The sequence below is a fragment of the Nipponia nippon genome, unplaced genomic scaffold (genome assembly GCF_047370975.1).
Source record: "Nipponia nippon isolate SJK-2023a ecotype South Korea unplaced genomic scaffold, ASM4737097v1 scaffold_17, whole genome shotgun sequence".
Classification (NCBI taxonomy): domain Eukaryota; kingdom Metazoa; phylum Chordata; class Aves; order Pelecaniformes; family Threskiornithidae; genus Nipponia; species Nipponia nippon.
This window is the reverse complement of record NW_028262333.1, coordinates 8,252,155-8,271,827: the sequence shown is the minus strand read 5'-3', so window position 1 is coordinate 8,271,827 and position 19,673 is coordinate 8,252,155. Positions and strand designations below refer to the sequence as shown.

General features: G+C 50.9%; 1 protein-coding gene across 3 annotated transcripts in view; it reads right to left on the bottom strand.

Moving 5' to 3' along the window:
- FGF1 (fibroblast growth factor 1) overlaps positions 1 to 19,673 on the bottom strand; it is a 31,654-nt gene that overhangs the window by 3,965 nt on the left and 8,016 nt on the right. For all 3 annotated transcript variants that reach the window (XM_087754088.1, XM_009464358.2, XM_087754089.1), the window contains exon 2: positions 4,103 to 4,296. In XM_087754088.1, the coding sequence (XP_087610214.1) occupies positions 4,103 to 4,271 (169 nt within the window). In that variant the 5' untranslated portion in view covers positions 4,272 to 4,296. The remainder of the gene's footprint in view (positions 1 to 4,102; positions 4,297 to 19,673) is intronic.

Below are 19,673 nucleotides of genomic sequence, written 5' to 3'. Positions count from 1 at the left end.
ATTTCTTTGGAGAGAAGCTTTGGGTGGACAGCTCTCTAGCACTGCGTGCTCAGAGAGGACCCCGTACTGCTCTCATGGGTCAGCAGGAAAACTGAAGTCTGAACAATGAGTGGCCCCGCTGGCCTGCACGGAGGGCTGCGGTTATATCCAGAGTTGACTTGCAAAATCCAACTCTCCCAAATGATCACTCCCATCTCCTAGTCAGCTTTTTTTCCTGAGATTATACTGTAGAGATTTGTTACAGAAATATTTAGGTTGGTTTGAATGAAGTATGAACAGATGTCTCAGCTCCAGCTCCTTCCTTCTTTTTTAATTTCTTTTATTTTATCCTCTTTTGGATGAGGTAAAAGGTAATGTTACTTCTTGGCATGGCAGAAGCCCTCGTCCCAGTGAAATCTTTGCTGTAACAGTTCACGTTCTTAATTTTTGGTGTTTCCTGCTCAGTAAATGGTGCTTAATTAGTAAATGGCCTGGGTGCAGATTTGCAGTAATGTGCGGTCCTGGTGCTTGCTTGGTTGCAGCTGGGAGCTGGCAGCCAGCAAACCCTGCAGCGAGAGGGCCCCCAGCCCAGCTTGCAGTCACTGCGGTGCTGCGGCCCCAGGACGTGGCCAAGGAGAAGTCCAGCTGGGGAAAGAGGGAAATGAAATAAAAATGATGATACTGTCCTAAAAACTGCCTTCGAGAGGGGAGCGGGGCGACCCTCCAGCTGCTGATGGGGATGTTAGGGTCTCGGGCCACAGAGGGAGGGAGAGCAGCAGGTCCAGAGGACGGAGCTCATGCACAAATTCTTGCAGTTTTTTTACAGGTCTGTACAGATATTTTCTTCCATGAAGTAATGGGATGAAACAGATAAAATAAGGCTGTTTGTGGAAATGAGCATGGGCTTCATCCTTGAGGGTCCTGATAAGTTTTCTTTTCACGTCACAGCGCAAGCTCGAGATGCCCACACACGCAGCAAAGAACATGGTGAGGGTATCATTACGTAGGGCTGGACAACAAGGGCTTGGAGTGAGTGACTTCTGTTCTCCTTAGAGATCTTCCCCGATTCTGGGGCTAGCACTTGGCAAGGCGATTTAAAATAAAAATAAGAATTCTTGACATTTATCTGGACCAAAACACACACGGGAGCGGGCAGTTATTTGCAAAGCACCGATGCAGGCTCTAATGCAGCTGTGCACACTGGCCCCTCGGATGAGCCACAGGCGTTCCCATGCCTCATCCCTATCCGGGGACCTCTCTCCCCACTGTCACCCCCAAGTTTCCCATATGGATCTGACTTGCTCTGTGCTGGCTGGTGTTTGTCCCAGCTGTGTAAGTAGTATCCCATGGTGGAGGTCAAGGTCCTGGCTGCTCCCCTTGTGTGCTGGGGAGTGGTGCTGAGCAGCTCTGGTGTTTGCCAGGTGCAGGAGCAGGACCGTGGGCAGCCGTCAGTGCTCAGAAGCAGGGTACCTCGCCGGCAGGGCTGCTCTGCTGGCACACAGCCCTTCCAGGAGTTTCCTCTGTAAATATTTGTACGTTCGGATATCCAAGTTTACGAGATCATTTACAGGAGGTTCCTTTCTGGCAGAGGTTTCCAAACACACGGCCCCAGGCCAGCAGCCGGCGAGGTGCGAGCGTGCTGGGGCACAGCGGGTGCCATGTGCAGGAGTGCTGCCCGTGCTTGCTGCCTGCACTTGCTGCCTGTGTGCATCATGCGGCTGTGGGCACTGGTGGCCGGAGGGAAAACACTCACTCCAAGGTGATGGGCTCACTTTGCCGGGGGAAAAAAGGCTGGGCTGTGCGGCAGCATCCGTGCCGTGAGCCGGTGGGTTTGAGGCTGGGATGCAGGTGCTATGAGGTGTCACCTTGTTGCTGGCTCTGCAAACCCATGCTGAGCTCCCCAAGGCACATGGGTGTCTCTGCATCCCCCTTCTGACTCGAGCAAAATCTCAGCACTGGCAAAACATGGCAGAGACGCCCGTTGAGCTCGTGCGGTCTCTCCAGCTAGTGGCTTGTGGGTCCTGTGAGCCTGGTCCCATCTTTTGCAGATCCTTCGGGTCAGTGTCCTCCTCTGCCTCTTGCAGGGGTTTGAGAAGGGTTACGTGCCTGGTTTATTCCAGGCTGGAGGCTGCCTGCCCTGCACTGTGTTTATCCAGCCCTGGTGAGCACATCCTCACCCGTCCCCCAGCGCTGCCGTGTGCTGTGCGAGTGGTGGGAAATGGCGTTTAGAATTAAAACTCCGCTATAAACTGCCCTTCATTAAAGCAACAATAACAAGAAGAAAGGTTAAGTTTGGGGAGAAAGCCACATGTATGCTTGTGGTTTAAAGAAAATAAAAGTGCTTTTCTTAGAATTTGTAAGGCAGACTTGGCTCCTCCCAGCCCTTCTTTCTAACCAGATAGGAGCCTGGCAGGTCCCAGTTATATTCCAGTAAATCTTCAGGATACGGTGTACCCAGAGGTTTCTGCCGAGAACTGAGAGCTCCGGCACACGGCGGTGAGGAAGAGCCCGGCCCCGCGGCCTGCAGAGTCCTGCAGGGAGCTTTGCTGCACTGCCGGTCCAGCTCTCCTCGAGCATCAGTTTAAAAAATCCTTGCAAGCGTTTTGGAATTGCAAGAGCTCTAAAAGCTTAAAACTTCCCAACCTATTCCTTGGATTTTCCGTCTTTGTCCTTACACAGCCGTTTTTTCTCTTTTGTCTGAGTGGTTTGTCCGGGGGTTTGCTCTGCGCAGCCCCACTGGTCACTGCTGACGGCCTGGCCGGGCTCAGCAGGGAGAGCTGCCAAAGAAAAGGGGCTTCTTGGTGTTGGGGCCAGGTATTCAGCTCTCATCTAACAACTTTGTGTGGCTTGATCAAAGCAAGAGAGCCTCAGCACTGCAGCTTGGCTTGGTCGTGTGAGCTGCTGGCACAGAAAGAGCTCTTGATGCCTTCAGTGACATGGACAACTACTGAAAAGGACAAATGTGCACCTTTCCTTGATGTACAGGATAGTATTATTGATTTTTTATATTATGGTTTGCCCTATGCCAGATAGTCTGCTGACTTTGTAATAGTAGCATTTACAAAAATGGCACTTTTTGGCAAGCAAGTCCTGCCAGCTTCCTAGGATGAGCTTTGATGCCAATTATGAAGAAGGAATGTGCTCCTAGAAAGGCAGTGGGATGTGCAAATGGTAAGACAAGTGTTGGTATCTGTGTGGGCAGTTCATCCCAGCAGCAGGTCCCCAATGTCCCATGGGCTGGGGCCGCCGGCATCACTGACTGCAGGGAATGGGGACAGGCAAGAGGAGGCTCTGGCCACAGATGGCCTGTTAAATCTTTGTGACACACAGATGCATGTAAAATGTCTTGAAACTGCTTCAGCATAGAATAAGCCATACTTGCTTTCAGAAAAAAAAAGGAATAGTAACGTGAGTGCATTTCTGAAGCCATAAGTCACAAAATAACTCTCTCTCACCTGATTCTTGCCTCTGCTGGGCTTTTGCATCTTGCAGGAATTTAATTTGTTGCATAAGGGGAGAGGGAAGTTCCCCAAGGGCAAGGGGACACTGTGTGCAGAACACACAGATAAAATCCGTTCTGCACGCAGAGGAATCTGGGCCCGACCTCCCGCTCCGGCTCACGACTTGATGTGCGAAGAGGCACAGCTGCAGTGCGCTGCTGGGAAAGGTTGCATTTGCACAGCCCACTGTTGTGCTGAATCTTCTAACCCAGAGTAAATGCAAAGATACCATAGAATTATATGTGGTGGCTGCGCGCATGTAGGATGTGAGGCTGCTCCTAAAGCTTTTTTTCCAGCTGCCAGCTTGCTGAGTAAGCCAGCCGTGCTGCAATTAGCGCTTTCGTCCTGTATGGTCTGCCTGCGATTATTTTGGAAACCGGTTTCAGATTTAATACTTCTGCAGCTGTGAAACAGCATACATACCGTGCCTCCCTGGGCTCTGTGTACAGGCTACAGGTGTGTTTGGTGCGTGTGCTGACTCCTGGAAGGTGTGTTGCCACCAGGAGAGAAGAGAGCCTGGTAAAGAGCCCTTCTTTTCCAGCTCCCCCCTTCCTGGCTGATAAAGGCTGATAAAACCATAGGAGCAAGGAGGAATGCCAAGAAGGCCCGTCGGGTTTGCTTACTGTGCTGGTCGCTTCGGTCCCTGGTCCCATCCACTTTGCCGTCTGGGAGGATCCGTAGGAAGTGGCCCCCATTGCTGCAGTACAGGAGTTTGGGTTTCTTGTAGTTCCCCAGGGGAAGGTTGAACTTTTCGGTCAGGGCGGTGAAGGTGGTGATTTCCCCTTCGGCCATCTCTCAGCCTCTCCTGGTGGCCGGGCTGCAAAAGATGCGGCGGCGTATGGCAGGGGTGGTGGCACCGAGTGCTTGGCACACGCTGCTGCTGCTGCCAGGCTTTTAAAGGGAGGGGAGGGAGCCCGGTGGTCCCCGGCCGGTACCGGGGCTGGCTGCCGGGCAGGTGATTCACACCGCAGATGATGGCTCCGGCAGTGACACAGCCCGAAAGGTGATGCTCCTCCAGCGTGGGAGGTGGGGAGGGGGTTGTCTCCTCACTGGGTGAAGCTGGGCGGTAGGGACTCTGTCCTTTTAATTTTATCATAGTAAATTCTGTTTTCTTTCTGCTTTCTATTGACGTATGTACTAAAATTATACACGCAAAAAAAAAAGTTTGAAAAACAGCCGGCGTCTGATTGAAACCCACAAGAGGCAGGAAGGGAGCCCAGGTTAATAACTCTCTCCACTATTATAACTTTCAAACAGGATTATGACTAGGTATTGCAACACATACTGCATGCCAGATAGCAAATATTACTTCATATCTTGGCACTCTGCATCTCACCTGGCCAAGGCACACACATGCTAAAGATCAGAACAAACGTTAGATGTTGTGGGAGATGAGCAGGGTGGCAGGAGGCTGTCACGGCTTGGGCAGCAAGCAGGAGATTTACCCATACACATCAATAGCATAGGGGGAAAAGGAGCTTTGAGTCTAGATTATGCCATGTTGGTGCACCCTTGCATCTCAATAAAAGAAGTGGTTAAAAGGGAAAGGCAAAGCTCTGGCTGATGCCGAAGGGTGTAACTGGGCATGGGCACCACCACCTGCTCAGGAGCAACAAGCACCATCTCATGAGAGTGCTCCGTCCTGCAGGGCTCCCGTGCTCTCCTGGGGGACTGGGGACACGCATGGAGATCGTATTGAAACCTCATTTTGCAAGATACTATGTGGTCATGATCCATGTTTAAGCAGACGCCATGCCAAAACCTGAAGGAATCATCAGACTGCTAAGAGAAAGATGCTGTGAATGTCGGAGGGTGAGAACTGCCATTGCAGCCGTGGCCGTGGGATCAGGAGGTGCCGTGGGTGGGGACCAGAGTCCCACACGTAACCCAGGTATGTTCAAATTTATCTGAATATTTCTGGCCTAGAAACTGCATTTAAAATCTTCCACGAATATGCTGTCCTTCATATACAAAGCTCTGTAGTGCTCATAGAGAAGTGGATTTATGAACAGAAAAAGACAGGGCACAGTATAAATCTAGATACAGGAAATGACTTTAAATATAATGTATTCCCACAGCTATATTATGGGAAGTATTATATAGTCACTGTTTATATATATTTATATATTTATAGATTGTAAAAATGTCTATTTAGTACTGAGTTGTGCTACTGGTACATTAGGATGGAGCCAGTATCATACTGTGTGGGTTTGCTGTGGTACTTCAAGAGTGACCTGGGAGATATTAAGGACTGCAACTCTTTGCAATACAAACACACACACACATATATACATGTAATCTCTAAACATTTGGATGTAAACTCTTCAGTATGTAAAATTGCAAATGCAGCTGCAAGGAAGGGAAACTATTCCTTCAAGTGGATCCCAAAAGCCTGCAGAAGATAAAAATGTATGAAGGTTGGATTGCTAAAAGCTGAAACCTTGGAAATAGACTTCATTGCTATTGCTGAAAACACACCCAACCATTTCAAGCAGCTTTGGTTAGGACATAGACTTAATCCTTTATCTCAGACATGTCCCCTTGGGGTCTCCATCAGAACAGAGAGATTTCCTAGGAGAGGAAAACACAACCATAAAGGAAAAAGTATTCCCTGTCGGTTCACAACAGCTTCTCTTTCCTCCCAACTATCAGCCCGTGTTTTGCTGCAGATGGAGGTATTAAATCACTAACACAACAGCTGAACATGGAGTCAAAATGCAGGGACATACTATTTTAACTTTTCCCCACTGCCCTTTCTCCCGAACCACTTTGATCTTGCTTGGTAAGTCACGTTTTCTGGACCAACGCCTACCAAGTGTTATTTTATCAGCCCAGCACTTCCTCAGCTATTTGCTGTTTTGCACTGGAGGCTGTTTTGGTTCGTCTCTAGGTTTGAAAACCATCTCCAGGCCAGTTTATCCCAGTATTGTGCATCACCCCAAAGCTTGCTTTTGCTCTGGAGCTATTTGCAAAGCCCCAAATATCAACCTTTTCCCAAGAAGTCCAACCAAGCTTTACAACTGTCTCTGTTGATATCCTTGCTTCTGAACTGCACAAAAGCCATGTCCGTCTTAGCGCTGGTGCGTTCAGACTTTGTGTGTTTGGAAGTGGCAAAGCCACCCCCATTCGGCACAGACCGGGTTTTTGGGAAGTGCTTTCTGCAGGTGATAACACGGGCTAGCCCCAGTGTCCTGTGATGAGGTGGTGAAGCAACCCACAAGAGCTCAGGAGAAGCTTTATGGTCCTGGTGGCTTTCCAAGGCAGCTGATGGCCTAGCTAAGTATAGCTTTAAAATCCTTTTTTAACACGGTTGTCAGGCAGCTGAAATTAAGTATTTCTCAGAGTGTCTGGTCCCAAAATTTATTTTTCTGTCACGAGATCATACTTTTCTTGTAGTAGTTCAGTTTTTAATGCCAACTGTCTGCCAAACTTTCTCTGAACAAAAGCCTTGAAGTCATTCAATGTGGTATGTAAAGCTTTAGTGCTTTACTGAGCATTAATCAAGATCAGTGATATTGTGTAATTTAGTGGAACTAAAGCTTTTCTTGAGCCTTTATCTGAGGGTAAAAGGCACTCAGAAGTCTCCTGCATTGATGATGGATAGAAGTGAGAAACAAATATCCCAAAGCCTAGAGCTCAGCTCAGGATCTCAGCAAACTTAGGCTGCAGCCAGCACGAGCGAGGAGCAGGCTGGGATGCTCCCCTTGGTCACCTGAAGGTCTGCGCATTCAAGGGCATCAATGGATAGCTTTAACAGAGCAGCTCAACTGGAAATGACTTCTTCATTTTCACGTTTCCTTTAAGGTTTTTTTGCTATTTTTAGAAGGCGTCCAGTGCTTGCCAGCTGCCTTTGACTCCACAAGAGAAGCTGAATGAACACTATTTTCCACTCCCATTGTCTCTCCTTGCTAAATACTATTGCTGTCCTCATACTTTTATGACCATGGAGTCAGTACTCTACACACACCACCACTCATGGCCCTACTATTATACTTTTGGCAGGAACATGTTAGATTTTTATGGGAATTAAAAAGCAAAAGTGAGAGAGAGAACCTGAACCAAAGACAACATAAAGGGCCTTATTTTTTTGGGTAGAAGCCCAACAAAATGATTAAATAGCTCAAAGTGGAACAGAAAACTCTCTCCAAGATGCTAAGCTGAGAGACACCACACTCCAGCAGTTACGTGGTGCCCTGTGGAGAAAGGAAAATATTCCAAGAGGAGATTGCTGTAAGAGGGGGACGGCTGCTGCCGAGCAGTTGACACCGCCGGTCGCACTAGGACAGTAAGTTGGAGCCCAAATTGGAGAGTGTTTGTCCAAGACCAGCTGTGTTCATGGCTCTCCTCTTTCCTCCCACCCCTGCGTAACACGCTTATCCACTTCACTCCCGTAGCCTTCCCGTGCTGTGTTGCCTAAGAGAAAACCACCGCTGAGAATGAATGGCATCATCACTGGGAGCTGGACCCAGGGCATCTGCTCTGGGGTGGCCCCAGCTCCACCTGCAGGCGCAGGGAGCAGAGGGTCCTGCCAGCAGCCTGGTGCCACTCGGCTCTTCCTCCTGGGCTGTGGAAGGAGAAGTCAGAACCCTGAAAGATCAGAAATAGCTTTCTGAATAAAAAAAGGACCTAAAAAAAGAGTTAAACCCAAATGTTAATTTTAACTAGGTCCTACTGAACTTTGGTGGCTGGAGCATTGCAGTGTGCGTGCTCCTTGCAGCAGCGAGGAGAGATGAGCCCGGCGTGGGACCGGAATAGCTGTGAAATTCTGAGAAGTATGGGTTTGGTTCCAAACTTTATCAATGACTGCTGCTGCTGCAGCGGCCAAACCAGTGGCTTTGATGTGAAATCCCAAACTCTGCAAGCATCTGAGTCTGAACATCGAGGGCCGGTTACGTTGCCAATAACAGGCGAACTCTGTGTGAGCTCCGAAATAGCAGTGCACGCTGGGGGCCATGGAAAAGGAGTGAGGTTCTTTTCCCTTCCTGTTTTAAAATCAACACAGACTTCACTCGATAGTACTGTTCTCCCCTTTGCTTGCATTACAAAGGCGGTGTTGATGAGAGTTTGGCAACTTGGGGTATTGCTAATGGCCCAAAAGCTTTTTGCATGTCTGGATTGCCAGGTTGCACTCAGACTGGGCTGTTTGTGGCTTCAAGGGAATTTTCATGGTTCTCTTGTGGCTCCTGCAACACAAATTTAGTGGCCAGATAAGACTGACTTCCCATCAGTACCACGAGCACCCCAGGTTTTTGGTAGCAGTCTCAGCAGAGGAGCCAAGCAGGGAGGAGCCATGCTGGGTCCTGTGGGGCTCCCGGCAGAGCTGGGCACGCTCTGGGCACGTCCCTCTTCCCGGGGGACCATCCCTGCAGTGGTCCCTGCTCCCCAAGGGAACTAACGCCATGCCTTTTCTGGCCACCCCTCTGCATGCACGCAGTAGCTGGAGACCACAAGGATGGCAAGTTTGTTGCCTCTCAGCTGGGAGATGAGCATCTTCCACTACCACCCACAAACCTCCATCCACCGGTCAAACTCGTTAGTAGCTTAATGAGCCATCTCATCAGAGGCTGCAAAGGCTACCTAGACCAAGAGCAGTGAGGAACTGTGGGGAGACGGAGTCCCTTATCCTGTTGCTAAAACTTCTCTGCCTGTTTTTCTTTCCTGTCCATCTCTCCAACACTTCCTTTCCACTCCTTTTCCTTTAGACTCCTCCTGACTTGCTTGAATAGATCTGTTTTCCTGAGATCAGTTGCAGCAATTTTGCACATTCGTGAAAGCACATTGCACGAGAGGCTGGTGGGCCCCAGTGCGGTGTCTGCAGCTGAGCACGCTGGATCGTCAGCACAGCCTCGTCACAACCTCTGATGCCCAAATGGTGCCTCTGTCCCACAGGTTGTCCCTGAAGCTGTGAGGTGACCAGCTAAGGAGAGCCTATTTTTTTTGCCTTAAGTATAAAATGCCTGGCTACTATGCGGAGGAAACCAGAAATATCCCACCTACCATGGGTTAAAACAAGATTGGCGGTTGACTCAAAGACATTAAAATTGCCCTTGGCTTTGGATACAATCCTTTATATAGGATTGGAAAGAAATGTTTTGGATAGCCTCTCTTAAGCACCCCTTCAGAACAAGTGTGGATGCGTTGATGAGAAGAGCAGTTAATCACAATTGTCATCTAGCTGATCAGATAAAGATCATCCAGAAAACTCCGAAGAGGCGAAAAGCCAGCCAAACCCAGGAGTCTTTTAAGGTCTTTTAAGGACTTCAGTTAATGAGATCAGTGTCTCCTGAATCAGGCTCTGGTGAGTTCAGTGGAAACACTGCAGTTGGTTTCACTTTGGAAAGTGTTGTTTTCTCCATTAAAGCAGAAATCATATTTATTCCAGGGTGTGTGACTCAGCTGTGATCAGACAGCATTGCCTCCTGATGGGCTCAGTTCCCATTCCCACTTCTGACTGCAGCCACCTGGATAGAGCAGTCTCTTCCCAGGCAGCTCAGACACTACATGTGGGAATGGAAAGCACTTACAACAGGTAAAATATTTTTAAGGAATTCAGGCTCTGGCTTTCCTCCACCCATTGCCTGTCCTGAGGGATTCCTGAAGCGCCTGGTGCTTAGTGCCGGGCTGACAGGTACGGCTTTGGGGCAATGCAAGAACTACCTGAGTGTGCAGAGTAAATGTCTCTCAGATAAACAGGTATTTTACTCATCATAAGTTTTAGAGATCCATTGCGTGGGATGGATTTCCTCACCCAGGAAAGGACTAGAGATCAGCAAGAAGTTTCCTCCTGCACTGGTTGCTCCAGGAGCTGCAGCACAGGGGGTCTGGGTTCTCATCGGCACAGCCAGCCTGCAAGGGCTGCCTTCCCTTCAAAGGGCTGGCAGCGCAAGGCACGGCTCGAATTCCTTGGACTATGGGTCCTCTTAGAAGGACTTAATAAAGGATTAGGCAAAGTGTATGATAAATATGTAATAGATCATTTTGTGCATATCAGCGGAATGCATTGGCTTGTTTCTAGTCAGTGTTTATGGCAAGGTGATTTTATCTCTAGCATTACGATTAACTGCTTAATGAAATATTTATCAGTCCGGTTTTACCCTTTCTAAGTGGAATATGCGGTATAAAGTGTGACCAAAACTGTAGAAATTATTTTAACTAATGCCTGCTATCATCATCTCCTGCTCGCCACCAGAAAACACAGTCATTCCCGTTAGGTCACACTGGTTTTGTGTTATGTAAACCGGACAGGAGTGTAAATCTGAAACTTTTAGCAATTTACTGAGCGGGTATCACTAATGGCAGGAGTGAGCGAGTTCTTTGCTGCAAAAAGGCTGATAATAACCACCAGGAGCATCATGGTAAAGACAAATTAAAAAAAGGTTGCATCCTGCCCAGGGGGGTTCTCGCTTATGAACTGCAGCAGGGGTTAACCCTTCCCTTTGCTCACCAAAGGCAGCATTTAAATATAATGACAGGGCGTCTGGCTCCAGGTAAAGGGAGAAAATCCTATACCACTAGGGATGCCCTAGGGGAAAACCTATACCAGTGGGCCACTACCAGCCCTTGGGAAACCTGTGTGCAGGGGGCTGGTCCCCTTGGTCGCCTTCCTGGCGGTACCACAAGCATCCACTTTCTAATCACCTTCCAGCCTCTCCCATCTCCCCACCCACACCCTTTTGCAGTCTGGTGATTAACTTAATTACAGTTCCAGCTCCAGGAGTCGATCCAGCCAGAGAGCAGGAGCTTTGCCAGGAGGGTCTTGCCCCATGTGTCCTCTCTGGGTTCAGACCAAGACCACGGACACATACACAAGCAACGCTGGCTGCAGAAGCAAATCCCATTGCCTCATGTGAGGGATTTAAGCTCTAACTCTCAGAGCAAGCCAGATGCGTGGGACCTGCTGTATAGAAAGAACACACTGGACAGAGGATTGCAAAAGCTCAGTCCCTCCAGTGAAGGATGGGGTGGAAGATGTGTAGCACGCAGAGTGTCCAAACCTTTGGGCACTGCAGTGAGAAATAATGCAATTGCCCGATTATTGGAAGGAGCCCAGGGGTGGCTGCTGCTCCCCTGCCTGGTCCCTGCCTCCCTCCCTCCCCAGGCAGAGAGCTCATCTTTATTTTAAGACACCATTCATGGTGTTCATGGTGAGGCTGGCCTGCCCAGTGCAGGCAGATGCTTTCATTGCAGTGCGCTCAGCACTGGAGCTGCAGCTCTTCCCTGAGGACCAGGGTCTGAGCAAGGACCGTGGGGCCAGGGTTGGGCTGCCAGAGCTGTGGCTGTGACTGCTGTGCTGGAGCTGGTGGGAGGTGACAGCTGGCAGCAGCCCGGGGCCCAGCTACACCCAGCGTTCGCCCCCTCATCCCAGGGGATTCGCTGTGGGCACCTCTAGCTCTACTGCCCCAGTAGCACTGTAACAGGCATCCTAATTACAAAGGCACCGAGGGCTTCCCCTTCCCTCCAGGAGATGAGACACTGCCTGCCTTTTACAAGTGCCCTTTCGCCCTTGCAGGCTCACGCTGAGACCAATGTAAAGTGTTGTTCCCTTCCCCTGTGCTTCGCTGCAGCGCTGCTTCCTGGCACCTCGCTCAGGCGGACCGAGACGTGCCGGCACATGGGACTGGCTGGGAGCAGCCGCTAACATGTGCCATGAGTTACGCAGTCCTCGTGGTCTCATCTCTGAGAGGTGCATGAGGATGGCTCTGGGCTGCTGAGGACCCAGGGACGATGTGCTGGGTGCAGGTACCTTGTTTTGGGTCTTTGCTGCTGGGCAGTGGGTGGATAAGTGCAGGGTTATGGGCACTTTCCTCCCTGGGTCTGCCTGTGTTTTGCTTCCCATGGGAAAAGCATCTGGAGGGAGTGGAAGCCATAAAGGGTGCTGTAAGAACTAATTGGTTGTTGTTGGTTGAAACGTTTTGTGATGATGTAGGAAACCTTCTGGGCAAGGGGGCACTCGGCGTGCCCCGCCGTGGCGATGGAGGGGTAAAGTGGCATCTCTCCCCTCGGCTCCTGCTCAGCAGCCTCCAGGCGTGGGGGGTCCCTGCAGCAGGCACCCCATCCACACCCTGCTCAGGACCCGCTGCCCAGTTCCTGGCAGGCAGGGAGGTTAGGCAGGGAGGTTAAGCTGGGTGACGCTTCACCCGGCTTGCAAATGTCACTGTCCCCCCCTGCCACCCGCCCCCGGTGTCCGTGCAGGACACTGGGAAAAATGCCAGACCACAAAGTGGGAGCGCCCGCGCTGTCTGGGCTAGCGCTGCAGGTGTGGTTGACCCACGGCTGCTGGCTCCTGCCCCGCACGCCCACGGACAAACAGATGGACGGATAGACGGCAGTGTCGGCTGCTGCCACTCCTAGCCATGGGCAGGCTTCTCACAGCTTTGTTTTGCTGCTCTGGTTATGGGTGCTTTTCTCCAGCTCTCCTCCCTTCTCTCTGTCTCTTGGAGCATTTCGATACGGGAGATGCAAACGTGTGGCTGCTTGCAGCGTGGAGCTGCTCTGTTTGCAGGCCAGCTCTGCCTGGTAAAACCAGCAGCTGACACCAAGTGACAGATTCTAGCCGTAAAATTTCATGCTCTGCAATGCTCTTATGCCAAGGAGCTGATCTGAGTCTCCTGTTGTACCAAGTCCCTGCTGAGCCCTGGTCCCATCCCAAGCAAAACCCCCTGCTGATGGCCGTGTTTCAGGTATGTGCCTGGTCACTGCTCCTCTTGCTCACCCTCTATCAGCCATGAGCCCTTGCCAATCTCTCAGCACTCACATGGGTCCGAAATCTCCGTGTGCTCTTGCTAATAAGGCATGAGGCTTGAATTAGGAGTGAAAAGCAGGAATTTTCACGTGGTGTCAGATGCAACACTTCCTGCAGCTGGCCCTCTGAAGGGTGGCCAAGCTCAATCAAGGGTTGGCTCAGGCTTCAAAACTGGGATTTGAGTTTGGGTTCAGACTTTATACCATGTCCTTCCCCAAAGAAGCAGAGGATGCTGGAATTGAGGGTTTCATCTCTAGGCCAAGTGAAACCCCACATCCATCCTCGTGGTTAACCATCAGTAGACATATCATCACTCAGAAATCAAACTTCCTCCAGCATAGTTTCAGTCTCGGTTGTTCCAAGGAAAATCACTTGGTTTCTGGGTTCACCATAAGCTCAGCAGTGGTTTACTACGCTGAAAATGTGCAGGGAGTTAATTATGTTCATTCTGAAATATTTGTATAAGGACTATATAGCTTGTCTTGTTAAGTTCTAAGAAAAACGGGCTGGAGGAATTCTGTTCTTAATTCTGCTGCTCGATATCTTATTTTAAATTTACCATCTAGTAGCTATGTATGCTAATGCCTGGTTTTTTTCTCTGAGCTGCCTGACTAAACAGCTTGAGCTGTGTTTTCCTGTGCACACTGTTGCTCAATAACTTAACAGTGCCACAAAAGCTAGAGATAATAATGGCTATTACCAGAAAAATCCTCCAATAAATAATAATTTTCTTATCTGTATGACTTTAGGGCTGGAGAAAATGCCTTACAGTGTGAAACTGCAGTGTATAAGAGCATGCAAGCAGAGTTTCAAGTGAAAGACTGGAGCAAGGCAAGCTCAAAGCTGAACCGTGTTAAGTGCAGATGAGATGGCCAGCAGAAAAACCCAGAATAATTAGCTGTGAATGACTAACCACTAGAGTAAACTAGTGAGAGAAGCTGTGCATCTCCACCTCTTGCTACCTGTAGAGCCAGAGAGGTTGCTTCTTTGACCCATGATCTTTAGGCAAAAATTGGGGGGGTTCTCAGTTGAAGGCAGTGGGTGGCTCTGGAGGCCCATGGACGCTGCGCTGTCCATTTGTCATCCTCATTTCCAGCCTAGAAAGGAGCATGAATCACATGCTGGGACGTGTCAGACCTTGGTAGAAGATACAGCCCTAATTCTGGTCCTCCCTGTCCCAGACAGGGGCGTACTGAGGCACCTGCGTCCCTAAAGAGGTGGGCACCAATTTGGCCCTTCCCGTGACATCTGTGAAGAAGGCAGCGCGACCACAGGCTGCGTGTCAGCAGGCAGGAGCAGGCAGCTGCTCCTGCATCGCTCCAAGGAAAACAGTGCCCTGCCTCGGACGCTGCCGTAGGTTTCCATAACAGTACCCTTAGAGGCAAGGGGATTTTTTTTTTTGAAGGCTCTTCTACCCTTGCTCATCTCTGTAAACAACAAACCACCACAAAAAGCACGTCACAGGAGAGAAGTCTGCAATTTTAGCTACCTGATGAAACTGGGCTGCTGTAGCGGAGCGCGTTGCAGAGTGCTGTCCACGGAGGTGACACCCACGCTGTTTATTTCCAGCTCCCGCGTGGGCAGTCTAGAGACACGGGGATGATTGTCATGCTTGGCATTTCCACAGCCTTTTAGGGGAAAGCCGTGGGGTCAGGCTGGCCTGCAGGGATGCAGCCAAGGATGCTAGAGATGACAGGAGGCAGAAAGATGCCCTGGATCGTCTAAGTGGAAAAAGACCCCAAAGTAAACCAAAAAACTTTGGGACAAAAAAGGTAGCCTCGTAGCTCCCGTGGGATGTGAGCGTTGCCAGCCCTGCTGCACTGTGACAGTGGCCAGGCATGGGGGCTGCTCATGGCCTTGGAGTGCCAGGAGCAGGCTGCAGTGATGTGGGTCTTGCAGGGACTTTGAATGCTGATGATAATGTTTTACATGCTTATGGAGTGTCTCCATCCCAGTGCAATTCATAAGATGCTTGGCCTAGCTTGGACGAATTTTTAAAAATGAGATAAATGCACCCTGGTATACGCAGCTTTCCCCTTTGAAACCTGGCTGGTCTTAGGGTACAAACATCCCCGATTCGCAGGGCTACGTGGGCAGGAAAAGGGCTGATCCAAACTGCGCTCGCACACAACAACATCCCCCAAAATGCCTGATGCTGCCAGCTGCCCGCCCCGGTCAGCAGGAGCTGGTCAGCAAGCCCCGAGGCAAAGCTCCAGCTCGATGCCCCAAAGGCAGCCATGTTCAGAAGCCCTGGGCACAGAAGCCAGCCTGGAGAGGGGTGATGGATGCAGCCGGACTCAGGCGATGGGACCAAACCGCCACATGCCAGCTCCAAAGTTTGGGGAACAGCAGCTGCCATCACTGCCTGCCCAGCCAGGGATGCTGCAGCCAGGACCCCAATGGGTTTTTATCTTTTTCTCACTCAGGAGCCATGCATTCAGCCCCCGTGCTGGGGTGCAGGGTCCCCAGGGAGTAAATGAGTATCCCCTGACTGCCTGCACCATTCCCTGTGCTTTGTGTGGCACCCACGCATGTGCACCCACAGAGGATCGCATCCGCACCAGGCTAGGTGTAAGCTACAAAACCCCCATTGATAGTTTAGGAATTAGTAAGCTCTTCCCATCAGTCAGAAGCTTTTTAGAACACCCTGCAGCAAAGGGAATATTAAGGAAGGGGAAGGGAGGGTGTTTTACTTGATGTTAAATACTTGTATTTTATGTCCAAGATTTGACCTGCAATTGAAACTCAAATATAAAGGGAGATGGAAATTCCAGTGGAAAATGTACCCAACTGAGTAGTACTCTTCTGTGTAACATAAACAGGCCCTGTGAGGATGTGCAGCTGCTAGAGAATAAACGAGTGACCCCTCTGAAGAAAAAAATAATCAGAGTGGGTGAGAGGCAGGGCAGCTTTGGGGAACTGCCAGGCCACAGCTCTGGGAATGGCCCTGCGCAAGGTCTGGGGAGGGGGGGCAGATTTGGAAACACACGGAGGGGACAGGGTGGTCCATCTTCTGCTTGGATGGTGCAGGGATCCAGAAGGTCGCTTGTGCCCACGGCTGCTTGTGTGCGACTGTCCCAGGCAGCGTGTGGCAGGGGAGACGGGCAGAAAGCAGCCAGGCCGTCCAGCACTGGGCTCCAAGTATCGGCATCACTTTCAGGGGGCTTTATGGTGTGCAGAGTGTCTCCGCTATAAGCGAACGGCTTGGATCTGGAGTTCATCTGCTGCTGCACAGACTGGATTTGTCACGGTAAAGATCTCCCCCTCCTGTCCGCCCGGGCAGCGTGGGATGAGAACAAACAGTGAAATAACTCGCTCTGGGCTTCTGCTCTTGTTCTGTGACCTGAGCACAGGTCAGACAGGCTCAGCATGCAATTCGGGGGCCACCGTGGGCAAGTGAGGGTGATCGTGCCCCACAGGTCAGCTTGCAAGCTGTGCAAGCTGCCTGCCTGCAAACCCTGGGCTGGGGATGCTGTGTGGGAGCCCGTAAGGGCGACTGTGCACCTTGCATGGGCCACTGCCGGGGCTGGCTGCACTTTGGGGTGGTCGGTGCCTCTTGCAGCACCCAGGGAAGGTCCCTGATGGGGTACAGGAGAGCTGTCTCGCTGTGCCAGGAGGACAGCAGCTCTGCCTGCGGCCCTGTCCATACAGAGGGACATGTGGGTGGAGGAGGAGGAGGTGTGAACTCGGTGAGGAAGGGCACCAGTGGTGCTGGGCACCCGGAGGTTGTCCCTGAGCAGCACTGGGGATGCCCGAGGTGGGACAGGCGGATTTACTAACTCCAGAGATGTGGGAAGGAAAGATTCGAGGTCAAGGCTCACGCCCAGATTTCAACTCTTGAAGTACAGATCTAAATTAAGCGCCAGAAGCAAGGGCAGACTTTATGAGCACAAGAAAGTCATGAGTCATTTATGAACTGTGTGTCTAGACCGTTGTGGGCAAAGTGCAAATCTTTGGGAGGATGACTCGGAGAGGACACCACCACTCCAGAAATGAGCCTGAAGGGGACAAAAGGGTTTTGGATGTCACCCTGTGAGTGAGCAGCACGGAGCCAGGGCTGGGGCTGGCTGGGGCGGGCACCCTGGGCGCAGCAGCCAGCCCAGCTCCCGCACCCTGCAAAATGCTTTGTGCGGAAAGCCCTTTTCTGCCTCTTTTCTAATCATGGTCCTCCGGGTTAGCTGTCAGGCTCGGATGCCTCGGGCTTGGAAATGCTGCCTACGAGATGTCTGCTTGGTCCAGCCCCGGGCGGCCTGCTCGCTCCACGTGCTTTCCCTGGGCAAGGGAGCACGTTTGGGATGCAGGGGCAGCATGAACGCCAGTAAGGGGGTTCACACCCTGGTAAGGGGATACACAGGCAGCATGGACCTCGGTAAAGGGGTACACACCCTGGTAAGGGGGTACACAGGCAGCATGCACCCCAGTAAGGGGGTATACAGGCAGCAGGCACCCCGGCAAGGGGCTCTGCAGCTGCAGGGGGGCTGTGCGAGGTAGCAGGTCGGAGCAGCTTTGTGTGATTTTTTCCAGCCGAGCGTTATGCAGCAGAGGTGCGTAGCCGGGGGGTTTGCTGCTCTCACCCCAAACCCACAGACCGCGAGGGTGAGCGGTGGCAGGGAGCTGTGCTGTGCCCTGTGGCCGGCAGAGAGTGGCAGCTTCTGCACCTGGGCTCAAAGGAGGAAGATGGTAATTGCTCAGTGACTGTAATTATTGCCCTGTGATTTAAAGCCTGGCACTGGGCGGTGGAGCGGTGCCCCGCGGCAGCAGGGAGCTCCAGGCTCTCTCGCTTGATGTGATGGATTCCCTTCTATGCTCCTCAGGTTTCCAGCTTTCTGGAATAGCTGCCTTTTTCACATCAGTAAGTGACTCTGTGTGCAGTGTTATTTCGGTCACCAGGTCACTTTAATCACTGTTTTTCCCCTCTGCTTTCCTCTCATTATTATCTTTCTTTCTCTGCTGGCATCACTCTGGAGGATGCAGTTTTCCAGGGTGATTTCATTCCTCTTAAAGTGCCTCTGTCTCATCCTGGCAAGGGTCAGAGGCAGGGGTTTGGGAAAGCACAAGCAGAAGGGGAAAGGGGGCTCTTCTGAATTCACTTTTGGGTTAGTTAAGACCCAGAAGAGTGGGGTTTGTTACCTTATTGAAACAAAGGTTAGGCTTTAAGCTCGACCATGGATACATGTTAAGATGCTGTGCTGGGGTTAATAGAATAATACTTAGCGCTGTCTGTGTATTAGCTATTCTTGAAAGGAATTCATAAATATTAACCATGGCATTCTTTGAGGGCCTGTGTTAGCCTTTATCTGCCACGTTTAGCAGCTGGGAAAATGAAGCATTTTTGTTATGCTGTTTTCCTTAGTGTGTGAGCAAGCTTTTAGAAAGCAAAGAAGGGCTTGTGGCGGCCAGAGTTTTGTTACCTTCAGATGCCGGGTACTCTGCAGCCTGCAGACCTGCCTCTGCCTCCTCCCCTGGCTGAAGTCCATTGCTGCCTCTGACCCAGGCATGAAGCGTGAGTCCCCGTCCCTCGGGAGGGCAGTGCCGCCCCGCCGCGTTAAACACGTTATGCTTACAGAGTTTGGAGTTTATAAAATCTGCAAGTCACTGATTGCTTCTGCAACTGCTCTGCAAGGCCTCAGCGTCTGCTTTTGTTCTCCAACAGCATTAAACCAACAGACACTGACGTTGGAAACAAGGCAAAAAATAGTAACTGCCATTACTGATAAATACTGAGTCAGGCATCTTTCTTTAACAAATGGGGAGAGAGGGAGGATTACTGCATTCATGGAGGCCACACAACATGCCGGGGCAGAGATACCATGACAAAGCAATAGTCCCTCTCTCTTGCTGAACTGGTTTTCAACAAATTCTTCTGCAAAGAGATTTCTATTGTGAGCCATTTGAAAGACAAACGCAGCCAGGCCTCCAGCCCAACCGATAATCACTTATAATGCTGCAGTGGCAGAAAATGTATACAGGATTTCTAAAGATGCCGCCATCACGAGTCACTGCCAGCTGTGTTCAAGAGGGTGATGCATTGGTACCCAGGGTCAGCCACGCCAGAGCAGCCTGTGAGGGTCAGGGCAGGCTTCACCGGGCACCTCCCTGGAATATATATTCTTGTTTAGGGAATGTTTACTAAAAGGCTTTGTAAGATACAATGCCAAGTGCTAACATGTGTCTCAAGGCCCTGGTTGTGGTCTCTCTCAGTTGCATGGGCAAATATGCCCCAGCATATATCGCTCTTCAGTGTGTTTCTGGTGGCAGCAGGTTCATCTGAAAAAGTTCAGGCTTGGGGCTGTCTGGCAGGAAAGCCTTGAACCTCCACCCTGTAGCTCTGCCTGCACTTGGGGCCATCCTGCGGGCCCCTCGTGTTGGCTTTCTGCTGGCACCCTGCTTGGGAAACGTGGAGAATGCTTCCCTTGAGTCTACTCCAATGGCAAATTCCTGGTGGCCATGAC